The sequence below is a fragment of the Astatotilapia calliptera genome, chromosome 9 (assembly GCF_900246225.1).
Source record: "Astatotilapia calliptera chromosome 9, fAstCal1.2, whole genome shotgun sequence".
Lineage (NCBI taxonomy): Eukaryota > Metazoa > Chordata > Actinopteri > Cichliformes > Cichlidae > Astatotilapia > Astatotilapia calliptera.
The window spans coordinates 6,632,152-6,648,515 of record NC_039310.1 but is presented as its reverse complement, the minus strand read 5'-3'; the positions used below and the strand labels follow the sequence as shown (position 1 = coordinate 6,648,515).

General features: G+C 42.2%; 1 protein-coding gene across 1 annotated transcript; it reads right to left on the bottom strand.

Annotated features, from left to right (window-relative positions):
• Positions 1 to 5,059: 5,059 nt before the first annotated feature.
• mtpap (mitochondrial poly(A) polymerase) lies at positions 5,060 to 16,359 on the bottom strand. Its single transcript, XM_026179972.1, has 9 exons — positions 16,165 to 16,359; positions 15,318 to 15,484; positions 14,988 to 15,221; positions 14,667 to 14,891; positions 12,829 to 13,040; positions 11,470 to 11,696; positions 8,951 to 9,043; positions 8,780 to 8,853; positions 5,060 to 5,653 (listed from the first exon to the last, which is right to left on the bottom strand). The coding sequence occupies exons 1-9, from the start codon at positions 16,343 to 16,345 to the stop codon at positions 5,309 to 5,311; spliced, it is 1,758 nt and encodes a 585-aa protein (XP_026035757.1). The 5' UTR covers positions 16,346 to 16,359; the 3' UTR covers positions 5,060 to 5,308.
• Between the last annotated feature and the right edge of the window lie 5 nt (positions 16,360 to 16,364).

Below are 16,364 nucleotides of genomic sequence, written 5' to 3'. Positions count from 1 at the left end.
TCGTTCCTCGAACACGGAAACTGGTGTAATGGCTTCTCACAATGTTGCAGGGACAATTCATGGAACTGCGAGGGGAAGTGGTCTGGAGAGTACTTTCTCCACGAGTCTCCAAAGGCCCTTTGTGCAGACCGTGGAGGTAAGGGGAAGGAGTGGTGCAGTGACTCTGATGGCTTGATAAAATAACTTCTGAAAGTGCTCCGAGCGATAAGACTTCCACATCAAACAGCTTGCAGTAGCACTGTGTGTTTTGGGCCTTTTCCTCTTCCAGAACTCACTGGAAGGGGCTGCTCGAGATGTTTGAGGGGTATATATTAACCCTCCTCCTCACACAAGCATGTACACAACATACTTACTTACACTTGTATTTTTTAAACCCTCAAGACACTGTTTTACATTCTTTCAGGCCCTGAAGGTGCATTAGGAGCCAAGAAAAAGGCAGCAACATAAACCCTGGCCAGTGCCCCGAGTACCTCAGGACTTCTTGTGACGGGGCCAATCCATCTTTGATTTTTCACAAGTTATCCTATTAAAGCAAAGCCCACCATGTGCCACTTGCAAAAGCCTCAGAGGAAGGTCACTGCTGGGCAGGTTACCCAAACACAGTCTCAGTCCTTTACAAGCCAAAGCAGTCTATTACAGGGAGATGGTCACATAAAACCTGTATTTTTTTGCTGGTTGGGATGAGAAAAAAATATGATTAACCTTGACAATGGCCCGTTACAACCTTTTGGCTAGTACCCACACCTTCTATCTATCCGTGTAATTACCTCATAAAGTGTTCAATAAATGGAGGGAGTGCCATCAAAGAGAGATCTATAAATTTGAAAAAACAGTACTGTGGGTTTTATACCACCATCTGCAAATCAGAATATCCATGGCACTGACATCACACTCCTTTAAAATGAACCCCACAACACCCAGCAGTCACATTTCATCAGATTCCCCCAAGCTGTTGATTTCCCCACCCCATGCTTTTCTGACTACCACATTTCATAACCACTCTGTTGCTCCACTAGAGCACATCCATCAGTCAGAAACTCACTCATGGAAATAAACAAACTCCTCAAACCTCAAAGAACTCTGCTAGTCTGTGAGGAGAGGAAAACAGATGACCAAGATAGAGAGAGGGGGGCATGCTGAATTTGAAAGAGGAGGCAGGGACAATGAGTGGAGTTCAAAGCAGCTTTGCTCCTTTCCTCCTGTCCATCCCGTGCCCCCCAATGGTAAAAGTGTGGACTGGTGGCAGAAGGGGAGGGGGAGGTAGTTAAAAGTCCATCCGCTCACCCCTCCGACCTCAGACGGCAATGAGCAGAAAAACAGCTGTGGGCCACTCACTCCCCACTCCTCCAACCTTGTCCCATGGGCCCGAGACACACATATACAAACACAGTCAGGCACTCTCATAGGATGTGAACCTGTAGATGCACTCCTAACACATGCACCCTACAGCGTTTTCTCTTTCCTCAAACTCACTTACACACACTCAGGTTATATAATAAGAAAGAAATATATAAATTGTGAATAACATTTACCAATTCAAGCTTAGAAAACATTTCAAGGGATGTGATTGGCAGACGTGGCACTGTAAATGGAAAACCAAAGGAAATGTTTAAGTTTTATGTCTCTTTTTGGATATTTAGTATGACAAATCAGTCAGTGGGGTTTTAATCAAGGTCAATCTATTCAGCAGACCTCACCACAGAGCTGGCTGAGTTTAGCTCCAGTAAACTGGGGAACCAAGCTGGTGGGCTGTCTTGGACATCCCACGCTAGCACCACTATGCCACCGTTTTCATCTAAAATCTTTAATTTTGACAAACGTTTTAAGAAAAATGTGGTATTCTTTGTTCAATCGCAACCATAATTTCTATCTAAATAAACAGCTATATAGAGAGAACTAAAGTGAAACTTGGAATTTTCTGCGAGTATGAAAAAAAAAATACTCCCAAATTGCCACTGGCTGTCTTAACTAAAATCAAAGCCTAAAAGTATGTATGCAATTCTTCAGCGGTATGTATTGTCTTTCAGTTTATCTTTACATTTATTTAGATTCTAAATACATTTTCCAATAGTTTTTCATTTTAGAAAATTAGTTTCTAGCATTAATTTATTACCTTTGTGCTTCCCATTAACTATGTATGAATGCTGATTCCACATCTCAAAAGTGAAGACAATGTTAAAGTGGCTCAAAGCTACTTCTTTCCAATGACCAGCAAGGGCCAGCTTCATTGTGTGCAGAAGTCTGATTATATAGATGCCCATGGGAAAAACAACCATTCAGTTCCTGTGATCTATGACCTGAGTGAACACTCAGTGTCACTTCCATGTTTTTTTAAATAAAGTATAGCCCCTATTCGAGTTAAAATGCACAAGAAAGCAGGGGATGTTTCAGGGTGGGCCAAACTTGTCATTAATAAGTCACAATATGAGCCTATGGTATCAGTCAAAGCCAACCGCAGACTTTGAAACTGGGACCTCACTAATCATTGGGTGATGGGATTTTAGCCTAACCCCCAAGAACAAGGCTAATTTCTTCCCACACAGAAGAAGATACAGATAGAATAAAAGAAATTACTCTGACCAAATCAAGCCAGTGGTAATGACAATGGTGATTTTATTTATATAGCACACTTTGTTATATAGAAACTCAATCTTCTTAACACAGATGACCAAATCATAAAAAGCTGTGTAGGTTCATTGCCTTAAGATAGCAAAATAAAAAAAATTCAACATGTGAAACACAGGAACTGAAAATTTTATTACATGTCTCTATATATTTCATCCCAAACACAAAAAAGTACAACTTGTTCAATTTAATCAGATCTCTGTGGGATAAAACGAAGTGTAAAAATAAATATATATAGCCACCTATTATCCTTCAATCTCTGTTTAGTTGGTTAAAAATATCTATTACATTAACTGCTAGCAAGATGGATAAAAAAAAAGATCAACCACTCAATGTTCTCCAAATTATTTTACTTCCCAGATGTTTTGGTTTTAGCATAACTTTAGCTTACTGCAGCTGACTAGCTTGATGCTATCAATGGCAGCCATTGATAGCATTCAAGCTAACCAGCAATAAAGGCAATCACTGTACAGTCATTGATTAAAGCCATTAAATAATGCAGGTTATTGTAATCAATACATAAACTATACTACTTAGCTTCCCTGTGTGATCTCTCACAGCAGTAGATACTATGTTTTATCCAGCTAGCTTCCACAAAACTGTAGATAGCTATTGAGAAAATGCCCAAGTCAAGAAAAAACTCAACTAAATGCACATCACTACAAAATTGCAAAGATATCATATTAGAGTTCCATCGTAGTCTGTTATACATATGGAAAATGCATCCCATTTTTGTAGTTGTTTTACAATTCAGTTTTTAGCACTTCAAATCAAGTTGTGTAAAATCAAAAAATAAGTGAAAGAAAGACATAAAAGTTTTATAGAGGATTATGTTTTTATAGGTTAAGAACTGGTTAACTTACAGCTTTCCTGAAGTGGAAGTAGATTCAGGTTCCCCAACTTTTGCTGATTATAAAATTCTCTGTATGAAAGTGAGATCAAACTGTCCCTGAACTTCTTGTATAAACCACTCCAAAAGATGAAGGGAACCGTAGATAATCACAGTATTGAACAAAGGCCAAAGTTATCTGGCGATGCTCTTCCTGTTCTTTCTCACAAAAAGCAGAAGATACTGGTTCTGCCAAGTTGACCTTGAATCCATCTTGCCTTATGCAACAGTCCATCTCTTGGTATGTTCTTCACACTCACACACTAAAATACCTGTTCCACCTGAATGGACTACAGGTATCGGGTCTTGCTAATAGAACTTCATCAATCACATGAGACAAGGACAGCTGTCATCTGTGTGTGTGGGAAGATGCCATCCGGCAAACACGGCCCTTATTACCAAACAGAAACAGAAAAATTAGTCAGGAGGGATAAGAAGACAGCAATGGTCTGTAGTCACCACTTGCAGAACCATTCCCTTTTGGGGGATTGCCTTGTTGTTGCCTCTCGAGTGCACCTGTTGTCACTTTCACTTGCACCAAAGCAGATGAAACTGATTCACAGTGGGTTATGCTTCCTAACAGAACAGATTGATATCCCTTAAGTTTAAGTGATTTTGTGTTATACTGTGATAATTAAGGGTTCCTTTATATTTAAGCTGGGTGTCTTACGACAATACTGTCCGAAAAGTTGTGCTTTATGTTGCTGTCAGAATGACATAAAGTACACTTCAGTAACAACTCAAAGTTGAAGTGTTCCAAAATTGTGTTTACTGGTTATGTAGTGTTAGAGAAAGAATAGCATGAACTTTTTTTAGCATTACCTGCAGTTACAAAGTAAATAGGAAGAAGAGCTATTATTACTCAAGGGTTATTAGCTGTAATACAATATTTGCAGTAAAAGCACACAAAGTAGATCAAATTTTACTGTTATAAATCTGTATCAGATAAATCGGATAGTTTTTACCACTAAACCTGTAAAAATCAGATATAAAAGCTGTTTATATAAAGTTTATTCTTTCTCCAACTACCAATGGTACTACTTCTGTAACAGTTCTAACAGTCAAGTGTTTGTCCCACTTTGCTGCTTTAATTACACTTGAAATTATATATTTTCAGATAAAAACACACACACACACACACACACACACACAAACACACACCTCTTCTCATGTCTCAAAAAAAAAAAGAAAAAAAAGATCATACTGCCTGGAAAAACTGAAATTTTAGAATTTATTTTATCAGACAAGGATAATTTTAAAAAGTATGAAATGTCTTTCCATGGTTATTTAGTATTTATGATTCTGATGTATTTTGCTACACTTCTGCTGCCTTTACTCATGTTGGGGCTCCATAAGTGTAACAAGTGTATACAGTTTTCAGTAAAACCTTAACTATTCCATCCATATTGTAACTGTATGCATAATGATTTAGCCTGAAGTGTAAACAGATGGTGTCTGTGCTGATGCTGTTAACAGTGATGCACATGATAATGAATCAAATTAACCTGTTAAACACTGAGCTACGAAACGAGCACCAGGCCAGACTGAATTACACAGTATTGTCTTTAATCACAACAGAGTGGGAAAGTCTACAGCCTACATGGCCAAGACTCCCTTATTTCAGGTCCCAAAACATATGCACTTATAGGTCTCACTAACACCCTCCAGTGTCCATGTTTGGAACTACAGTCCAGTTCCTGGAGCCTCTTCTCTCACCTTCACAGTGAAGCATCACACAGCAACACTGAGGAGGTTGAAGTCCTGACAAGAGAGTGGAGACATGGAAGAGACCTTCTAGCTCTTCTTTAGTTGATTTTTATTTTTTAATGATTCTAGCAAGCCCTTGATCCTTTCACTGGCCGGCTCCCTCCTCCTTTTCTTGCGACTTTTGATCCCTGCGACCTGCGAAGGCAGAAGGAGGGTAGCGAGTCCCCAAGGTGTGGGTGCACCTTCGCCTCCCGCACCACCACCTCTTGGTGTGCTGGTTTCACTCTGCTGGAGCAGCCAGGCGCTCTCCTGACACAAAGCCACGAATCGGTCGAGTTGGCTGGCGTTGACGTTCTTGCTGACGTTTAAAGAGGTTTCAAACGGGTTCTGGATGTGCAGCGGGGCCACCTCTGGTTTGTTCTGCTCCTTGCCCTGGAGGGAGAGGGAAGGGGACAAGGCAGGTTGAAAACACATTCGTGAGCAGCAGCAGCTGTAAGTGTAGACCTTCGTGTCCTGTGCGTCATGGTCCATCAATTTCGTTGGTCATGGACTCAGCCTTTTGCTGCTTTATCTGGGGCACACATAGCTGAGTAGAACACCTCTCTGCAGGGTAGCAGATGAAGAAGGGAAATGGACATGTCTTTTTTGACTTGGGGAAATGAGCAGAGTTTTTTGAATTTACCCAAAAAAAGAAGGAAAAAAATTAGCTTAGCCTGAAATAAAAAAAAAAACATACATGGTCTGTATCTGTCCAAATGCCGTGGCCTTCAAATAAAGTATCAAAATGTGGGTCAGAGGGAAGTCAAGAAGCTTCCGTGGTACTTTGCATGCTGTATCCTGCATAATGCCTGACAGTAAAGGCACAGGGGGATAAAGGACGGGCAGGAAGGATTAAAGATGGCAACATAAAGCCATCAGTCAGAAAAGGGGAGTGAAGCGGTGAATTGTAGCACAGTAAAGCAGATTTATGGTGGTTGCTCCACTGTTGAAAGCCGATAGGCAAGGGTCACAACCACAGTCTACCTGAAAGCTTCCTGTGCTGTAGGGAGGCTATGTCAAACTTCACATTAGTCTCATTTATTAAGCTGGGGTCTCTCTTTCCCACGGGTATCGATTCATTAAACTCTAAGCTCTAGCAAAATCCCTGCATCTCATATACTGTGCCATCAAAGCATGAAGAGCTACTTTATCAACAAAATTTCTACTGGGAAGAGTAATAGGGAGTAAGAGGCATATTATTCAGCACTGAACATTTTAAGCAGTAGGTTAATTAACTATCGCGTATAGACAGAGAGGAAAAATTAGCCCCAAAAACTCCCAACGATGAAACACTGTGACTTCCATCGAGGATGTTCCCTGGTTGCCAGTAGAAAGTATTACGCAGGCATAAACAGCCACATCAGGATAAATGTGGGTATAAAAAGAACAAATATGCATTTGTTTGCAGTTAATGTGACAGACCTCCTAATTGGGATCTAAAGCTCAAGGGCGCCAGGCTCCTGTGGGGCCGGCATCAATCACATGAGACGAGGACAGCTGTCATCTGTGTGTGTGGGAAGACGCCATCCAGCAAACACGGTCTTTATTACCAACAGATTTCCCTGCCGGAGCTCAGCTGGGTGCAAGAGTTGAAAGAAGACTGAACTTCTCTCTGTGTGCGTTTTAAGTTTTATTCCAGTTCCTTAGGTGTGAGGATTTGGACTAACACAGACACTGGACTGACTTTAAAACCATATTAATTTTTTGTCACATTAGCATGTAGATGTGGGAATCCCCCGACATCATATGATATGATATTGTCAAAATACTTCACACACAATACAATATTATTGTATTGCAATAACTACAAATGATGCCCTTAGGGTGTTCTGATATCCTCGTGTTGGTGTTGTTCCCAGATATCATGAAAATGTTGTTCCAGGTTCAACATTGCAAGTGACCAATCACATTGTTCTGACGTCAGTCTTTTGCGCGCCAAGCCATTCGTCCATTTATGAAATTCCAATATTGCAAGGACAATATCAATTCTGCTTACCGTTTATCAAAGGGTTAGGGTCAGGGTCCGCTGATCGGCGGACAGAGTCGGTTTCTCGCAGCTTAAGTACAGTTTTTTGTTTTACGGCGGTTTCTCCCGAAGTCGCAAAAGTATGACGTCACAACATTCTGATTGGTCACTTGCAATGTTGATCCTGGAACAACATTTAGTATGATGATCTGGGAACAACACCAACAAGACGATATCAGATTGTGCAATGCCCTTAAAGCTAAACTTTGTCACTATCTATTTTATCCACTAAGATACTCTGCTTGGAGAATGCACTCCTACTGTGGTAATAACTACCTACTGACATGGTTTTTATGCTTTTGTGTTGAGAAAGAAGATAAAGAAGGACTCTGTAGCATAGTAGTAGAGATGAGGACTGCTGAAGAAGCATAGCCGTCTGTCTGATGGATGCATGCGTAGTGCATCAGTTGCTAAAACAAAACAAAAAAAACAAAAAACGGCAGATGCTACAGAATTTACATCACAATCAGAAACTGAGATAATCACGGAAACTGTAACACTGGAATAAATGACTGCGAGGATGCACAGCTCAATTAAACGATGTTAAAACTACCTGCATACAGTTATGCCAAATGTGTATGTATGTGTGTGCCCCACCATAACTCTGCAACGACTGTGCAGTACTGCAGAGGTCAGATCCACTAATAAATCCAAGCCCACACTGAAGGACCCCAGTTGAGCCTTTTTACGACATATGCAGCAATGCTGACAGTATATCAGAACACTCGGAGCCATCGCGGCTGTTTTTCAGCTTAACAGTCCAGCTCCGTTCAAACGTTCCTTTAGACAGGAGCCTCAGTGTGTTTAGAAAACTTGATTTGAAGTCTAAATGGCAGCTTTGAAGTAGAGGGCTATTTGCCTTGTCCGAAATGTTTTACAAGCATTTGTCAGTCTAAAAGTTTTGCTGTAGCTTTGACCGCTCTTTGCCGATTTTAGATTTTAAACTGGAGCTCCCACTTAATTCACATTTGCTCCCTTTTGAATGTGAGGAATTTTTGGGATATCTATTTATTTATTCATGCAGTTGGCATGGAGAGAAAAAAAAGCACAGGAAGCGATTGTTGGTCTCATTATTATTTCATTAGCAGAGGGAGAAATCCTTTGTACTGACTGATACAACATGAGTAGAACTTCCTAAGCAACTCAAAAATCAGCTTGTTTGCAGCATTTCCAAAATGATGCTTATGATACTTTTCTCTTTGTAGAATATGGGGTTTTTTTTTTCCAGCTCTCAGAAGTGGACATATACATGGATCTGTTATGCCTGCTAATCACTGGCCATTGGGGCAGACAAAGATGGATCTTTGTCTGCCCCTCCCAGACAAGAGGTTTAAACATCAGGAGGCGGGGCTTGTTCTCCCAGATGACCATGTCATATCCACTCTCTATAAGACCACACAGATCACACAGCAGAAAATCTGTGGTGCCAGTTGAATCTCCCTTCAACTGGCACCAAACTATGACCTGAGGCAGTTCTGGATAATCATGCTCACCTTTCTGATATTTATGGACATCTGGCTGAATGGGAAGGTGGCGTAGAACTCGAAGAACTCACCCAGCAGTTGCTCTAAACCAAAGATAGAAAACTGGAATTAGCATAAAAGCCCGCTAACACAAATGTCACCGACATATCAAACTGTGGGGGGGCGGTCTCTTGTGCTCACCTAGCGTCTCTGTGTTGCTCTGAAGCTGGATCTTGTTGAAGTCGCTGACAAATGTGCAGTCGTTCCCCTCGATCACGGTCTTGTCCCCGGGGCCTTGTGGAGACGAGAGCAGGGATACAAGGTAAAACGTCTGCCTTTACACGCCTGCGACGGCCATAAACAACACACAGATGGATGGAGTCACGCGCTCGTGGCCAGAAAACAAGAAAGCAAGGGGAGAGCAGGCGCACGTGATAAACAAAAAAAGAACAAAGACAGCATGTATCATGTCCTTCCTTGGCTGGTTTACATCTTTAACCGTGCCCTTGTCGAGTCTCCTTCACCACCATGAGGCTGGTGTGTGTGTGTGTGTGTGTGTGTGTGTGTGTGTGTGTGTGTTATACTGCTGTTTAAATAACTGCCTGGAAGCGCACATGTGTGTGTGTGTGTCTAGAGGAGGTGGGTCATTGACCTTCCCAGAGTGATGGGCCTTTTATTGTCCTGTAAGCACTCTGTGTGATAGAGTCTGCGCTAAATGGTGTGCCGAGGAGGAAGAGGAAGGAGAGGAGGGGAGGAGGTGAGGTTAGATTGCTTTTGGAAGGCAATTATCAGGCAGCCAAGGTGACAGAAAGAGGGGCAGAGGGAGGCGAGTGGACTTGCGGGCAGATTGGTGTGACGGCAGTTCTATTAGAAAAGGACACTGGGTTAAACATTCCTAACACATATATACATGGTAATAAGATGGATGGCTGGAAGGCTTTCCCAGGATGCTGAGTATTAAATAAAACAAGTGAACAGTCTCCAGGGCTGTAGATGAAGGATGTGTGTTGTACTCAGTGTTGCAGGGTCACACCTGACATTGAAATGCTGCTCTTGGCTACAGTTAAATTTGAAAGTCATGGACACAGCAAAGGTGCATTGAACACAATTATGCTGCATGGCAATGGCACCTATGCTCAGGCTGAGGACCCCACAAGGACAACGCCTCTCTTTATCTGAAGTGGGCACAGCAGGTGGACCAACACTTAACAAGTCATCAAGCTTGGTTTACCAGATCAACTTGATTGTGATATGGTTGTGCCCTGTCTGCTAAAGAATACATACATTAGCAGATAACTGGGCTTTGTCTATGACCTGGAAAACGCAAGTGTTTTAGCACGTCTTGCAAAGGCAGCTGCTGGTCCCTGCCAGGCCGAGGGGGCCTCTGCCATGGGAGAAGAGGCCCGGAAAGCAATGGGTCTGCATGCTGCAGAATCCAACACACACCTCAGTCACTGAAAGCAGCAGTAACAGGACACCATTAATTATCCCTCCACAAGTTCAAAAGGTCCAATCTAGACCACCGGGTGGCTTCACGAGTGTGAAAGCTGCAATAAAGATATTAGGACCCTCAGTGGTGAGTGGATGCCCGGATTACTACAAAGGCATAAAAACGTGTGGAAAGAAAAAATCGTTTGAATTGTTTGATGTCATTTAAAAGACACTGTTTAAACTGCAGTTGTTTCAACAACATCTCGTGTTGTTCATCACTTCTTTTGTAAATAGATGGTTCATTAGAGGTGAACAAATAGTCACTGGAGATGTTATGAGAGAAGGATCCGGAATTCTATGACAGCAAAAATGGTGCTAGAAGTGCAACGTCCGTGAATGAAGTCAGTGAATTTTTCAAGCTGTTTTAATCCAATTTAACTGGAGATTCCATGTATGTATTTCTATAAACAAATAAAGCTCAAAGTGTCCAGAGGTGCTTAAACATGGTTACAGACAGAAAAGACTTTCCCCTTGCTTTCCCAGAGAAAATCACCCCAACCAGCTGTAAATGAGAATTCTTGTTACTTCCAAAATGTGTTATTTTCTTCCTGAATTCAGCAAAATTTTACAATTTGGTGCTTTTCTTGCCTTTATTTGCCAGGAAACACAATATTCATGGAGTGGGGACTGCTGCTCTTACTTTGTTCACCTCCTCCCGGCTGCGTGAATTTTACTCTGACTCAGTTAATTGGAACCTTTTCACACGTGCACTGGGACTGTCCTCAAAGCAGGTATCTTACACTGAAAATCTAACTTCCTTAACACCAAAAGTTTTTGTTGAATCATTTATGACATTTTTCATTTCTAAGTAACTAATTGACCAAGGTATATTTGTGAGTGTGACTACAGCTGTACAGAGAAAACCCCCACCCCACACTGCTGCTAGTGTACTCGGTGGTTGCATTTATATTTTAGGGAACAGTTAGTAAGCAACGTGTGAAGAAAAAAAAAAGGCATTATTAATTTATGAACTTCTTGTTTTTTGCCTGACACTTAAATAAGAAAGATGTTTTCTAGTGAACGCGTGTTTGCTTAAGATTGGAAAGTACACTGTTTTTGAAGCATGAAGAACGAGACTGTTGTGTTGGGCTGTGAAATGCTACGCTTAGAGTGATTGTTAAGAATAGAACAAAAGCAAAACTCTTAATGTTATTAACTAAAACACTACTGAAACTTTGAACCTTATTAACAAATTCTCAGAGGTCCGCTGTGTGAGTGCTGGATGGTACCTGCGAGGTCCCGCAGGTGGTCCAGTGTGGGGATGATGGGAGGAGTCCTCTTCTGCAGGAAGAACAGCACCATGACAGTGAGGGAGAAGTTGGTGATCCAGGCCCCGGGGATGCTACTGGTGACTCCGTGAGCTCGGGCCCAGCAGCGTACAGTGAACACCAGGCTGCGCACCCGAGGGTCCAGCTCTCCATACAGGTAGAGCAACTCTGTGCTCTTCATCGCCACCCTGTGGAGAAAACAAAGAGTGACATCTGAGCATACGGTGCATCCAGATAGATGCAGTTTTCACAATCTGAGGTTCGGAGCGCTAGAGTAGGTTATCATCAAGGATGTGTCTGTGTATTTCTGCATTCATCCCTCCTTTGACCCAGATGAGTATCCCAGTTCCTGATGCTGGGAAACATCCCCACAATGATGCAGCCACCATCGTGCTTCACTGTAGGGGTGATTTTGACTACTTTTGTTTACTCCAGACATGACGCTCGGTATTCAGGCCAGAGAGTCAGAGATCTGAGAGTCCTCTAGCTGATTTCTGGCAAACTCCAGGCGGGCTGTTATGTACTTCTCACTGTCTGATTTTAGAGATTTCAAATGGAAATTTAGTAATATGGAATGGCTTTTGAAAATAAATGACACTATGTTCAATTATAAAATGCCTGCATTTTGCCTTAAATATAGAACTTGGAGATGTGTTAACAGCATTAACAGTTCAGAGAAATGGTGCAAGGGCCGACCATTACAGGTCAGAGAAACTAAATGTACCGCTGGAGAGCAGCATTCAGCTGACTCGGCTGCTGTTCGTCTGTTTTTCTTGAATGCACGCATTCACACCTCAGGCAGGAAGGTGCTATGCTTCAATGATGTGTGAGCACGATTTAAGAAAAGTCCCCCCTCTCACAGCCACCCACAGATGCTGGTTCAACTCCATTTCCTTAGAAACTGCAGAGTGGTTTTCTGTACGTTAGCAGGTGTGTGTGTGTGTGTGTGTGTGTGTGTGTGTGTGTGTGTGTGTGTGTGTGTGTGTGTGTGTGTGTGTGTGTGTGTGTGTGCGCGCACTTGTGTCACACACCAGCAGAGACCACAAGTCAATAACGTTGGAAGGAAAAGAAGTGAAACACAAACAAGCCCACACTTCGTGTTCAGTTTCACAGCGGAAAAATGCAAGACTGACCCATCGTAGCACTTCCTGCCAGAGTCTGGTTTCTGTCTGGGAGCTTTTATAACGCAAGCGTGGTCAAAAATGGTATTATGGGTAACGTAAAAAGAGCATTTACTGTGAAGCAAGAGAACTGTGACCAAGTCAAATCTGACATTTTACTCATTCCACTGACGTCAGAACATCTGCGCTGACTGAGTACCTGTTGTTGGCTGTGAGGTCACACTGAAAGCCAGACGGCTGGTGGGCGAAACGGACCAGAGGGCACCGTGCGTTGAGAATTTTCTGTACCCCCACGCAGCCGGGCCCAAACTGGTCGACGCACTCCCCGATCACAGACAGGATGCTCTGAGTAACGGCTCGCTCTGAATTGGCCCGCTTCATCTGGTACTCCAGGGAGAGGCCTGACTTAGGCTGCACACACAGGGAGGAATATACAGAATAACAGATATGTTTACACTTTAATTTTTCAATTGTTTTGTCCTAAGAAACCATGAGGCATACAGTGGTTATTTTCATTTGATCCTATAGTATCTCCACACCTTTCTGTCTTATGACATGTAAATAAAGTATTCACCTAATACATGTTTCAGGGTGACTCTCTTCTATGTCAAGTTGATGTCTGTGGTCATTCTAGTTGAGCTGCCAGTTAACCGTTACATTACTGCAAGTGCATTCATAGCTTTCAAACAAACTAAAGACAGACACATGCACATCAGCTGTCTGAAAGTCAGACCAACACATCAGCATTTTTAGTTTGGCGATAGTGGGGATCTAGCAGGTGGCAAAAAGAAAGAAGCAACCACTTTTGCACCACTTTGTTTGGTTTTATGCAAAGGATTTCTGGGTAGTGCGTCGCTGTGGGGTGATATCAGGAGATAAATCAATATGTGAGGGCAATTTTTATATACATGTATAGGTGGTTTCAAACATATGTGCCATGAGCCAAACATACCCTGCAAAAGGGTTCAATGCAGGCCACTGGATGCATTTTTAAGTAAGACCTACACAACAAGAACCCCTGCTGCACAGAAGCATTCTTTTGGAATAAAAACAACCAGAAACAACCTGCGGCATATTTTTCAAATTCCTCCTACTTTTTATGAGCCATCTGTGATGTTTCATTATATGAATATACTTCAAAAAGTGCTTCATGGGAATTTTTTTATATGCCGCTATTTAATGGGTTTACTGATCTAGCTCATTTGAGATCAACTTGGACAGCATGTTGCCCATTAACTTAAATAAGTTTGATAACTCTGTCACATGTTTTATTGCTCCCTCAGTGCCACTGGATAATAAAATGAAATTGGTTCATGTGTGATTGTGGTGGCAAATCCGCAATTGCTGGCAGAGGCACTTAAAAAAAGTCTAAAAATACTAACCTAATTTCCTATAACGGTGAAGGTAGACAAGTGCAAATGCCTGCAGCCAAGCATTCAAAGCAATGGAAAGTGAACAAGAGAGGTGAAGAGCAGAGTACAGGCAGGGTGAGTGGGTGGAAATGAGTGTCAGGGGCGACTTATGACAGTAAGAAAGCAAGACTGAAAGGGAAGGTTTATGAGCGGGTCGTGAAACCATCTATGATGTGTGGCTTGAAGACAGTAGCACTGACAATAAACACAGAAGGCAGAGCTTACAGGTGGTGGAGATGGTGATGCTAAGATTTTCAATATATTAGAAATGAGTACATCAGAGAGACAGCTATGATTAAGCATTTTAGAGACAAAGTCAACAGAAAAAGAGAAAGACCACAGACAGGATTCATGGATGACAGAGGAGGACGTTAAGGTCACATAGAAGCGGATGATCTGCTGTGTCGACCCCCAAAGGGAGCCGAAAGAAGCAAAAGAAGAACGTGGTTCTTTCATATGCCTTTTTTTGGTGTCAGAGACAACAAAACAAACCAAAGGAGTAGTTAGTTTAGATGCAGATAAAATGCTTAAAAGGAAAGCTACCTCACAACTCACAAGGAAATCACTGCAAACTGTTTGCCAATAAATCTAATATTTTCTAAAGAAACCTAGAAAGCCTCATTACCAGTTTCACATTGCGTCCAGTGATGCTGTCCAGATCCAGCAACATATCCAGGTCACAGCCAAGCTTTCCAAAGCCATTCACTGATGAGCCAAAGGGTTTGATGGTGCATTCTGGAAAATAAGCGGTAGCAATATCCTTGAGCAGGGAACAGACGAGGAAACGCAGCCTGCTGTTCTCCTCTGTGAGTTGATAGGCTTCAGTCAAGGAGCTTATCTGCTTGTCTATCTGAGGGAAACCAGGAAATGGGAAACATCCAAATCAATCAACTTCAAACAAGACTTAAAATGTAAGTATAACTTTTGATGTGATAAGTCAACATACACTCTCTTCTCTGGAAAGTCTCTTTATTAGCTCATTGATGGGAATAGTGGTCTGAGGTTGGCACTGCCGGCCTGACAGTTGGTTTGATGAGTCCACTGAGCCGAGGTTTCTGAGTGACAACAGTCTGGATTTGAAAGGCACTGCGGATTCGTGGCTGCCACCAGGAATTGCCACCCCTTCAAGTAAAGACGTAACACTTTCCTGGTTGGCAAACTCCACTACAGCATACACTCCCTGGAGAATTACAAAATATCATAATTGTAACATAATTCCAACAGGGTGGTGAGGTAGCAGTACTTGCTTATCAGAAGAGGTTGGTCTTTTACTCACATAGCTTTCATAAAAGAAGTATTTATTGATTTCTCCATGTTTTGATAAATACTTGAGGAACTTTTTCTCATTGGTACTGGACTGACAGCTGATGAGAACGGACCTCTCTGCTTGTTCTTGTCTCTCCATGTGGAGAGTGTGCAGAGACTTCCTTCCATTCTTTTCATCTGACAACAGAGAAGAAGCCATCCAACAAGTCAAGTTTTTTTCTCTGAGAGTAAGACATTTAAAACTGTGTAATAAGCACACCGTTGTTAACAGACAGACAGGCCTAACATTAGTTTCAACTTGGGTGACTGATATCAGCTTACTGGGAAATAATATGACATTTACCGGTGACAGCAGGCAATAATTCTGTGGTGTGTCACGTCAGTTTTGCACTGATAAACGTTCAAAGACTGGGATGCACCAAATTGATAATAAAATGCAAAAAGTGTGATGTATCGTCGGTTAAGTTCTAGTTTTCATTGTTCAATTGTCCCAGAACATGTCAACAAACCTCATTTAAAAAACTGTCAGTTTTACAGTGGGGCTTTCTATGTAAATATACACGTCCCGCAAATGACAGGTACAAGCTCAAAACGTTCTATATAATAACATTTTAGCCCAAAAAGAGTTATCGCGTTGTTATCGTTAACAGTCACACTGCCGAATTTTACGTATGACCCAGTGATTTCTTACAGGTCACACATTGTGTAAAACGCACAGCGCACTCAGAGTTACGGCCTTCACCAACAAAAATATAACGTTTCTCAGGGGAGTTTGGAATGGTGCTCACTCGACATCACACGGCGGTGTATTGGGGCTAGCCTAAAGGCCAGCTTCTCTTCTAGGCTTAATTACTAACCACTTTCGTCACTTCGAGTGGCCTCAGCTCGGGCAATAACGACGTCTGTTCCTATACTTCTGTGAAGAAACGCGTCGGTTTTCTGTAGGCACTTCGCGAGGCTGGCCCTTCCTCTCATATGTAACCTGCACACAGCAAAGGAGGACGCCATTGTTTTTCGGAATGAAGCGTAAATGCGCATGCGGCTGGTCCTGTCTACG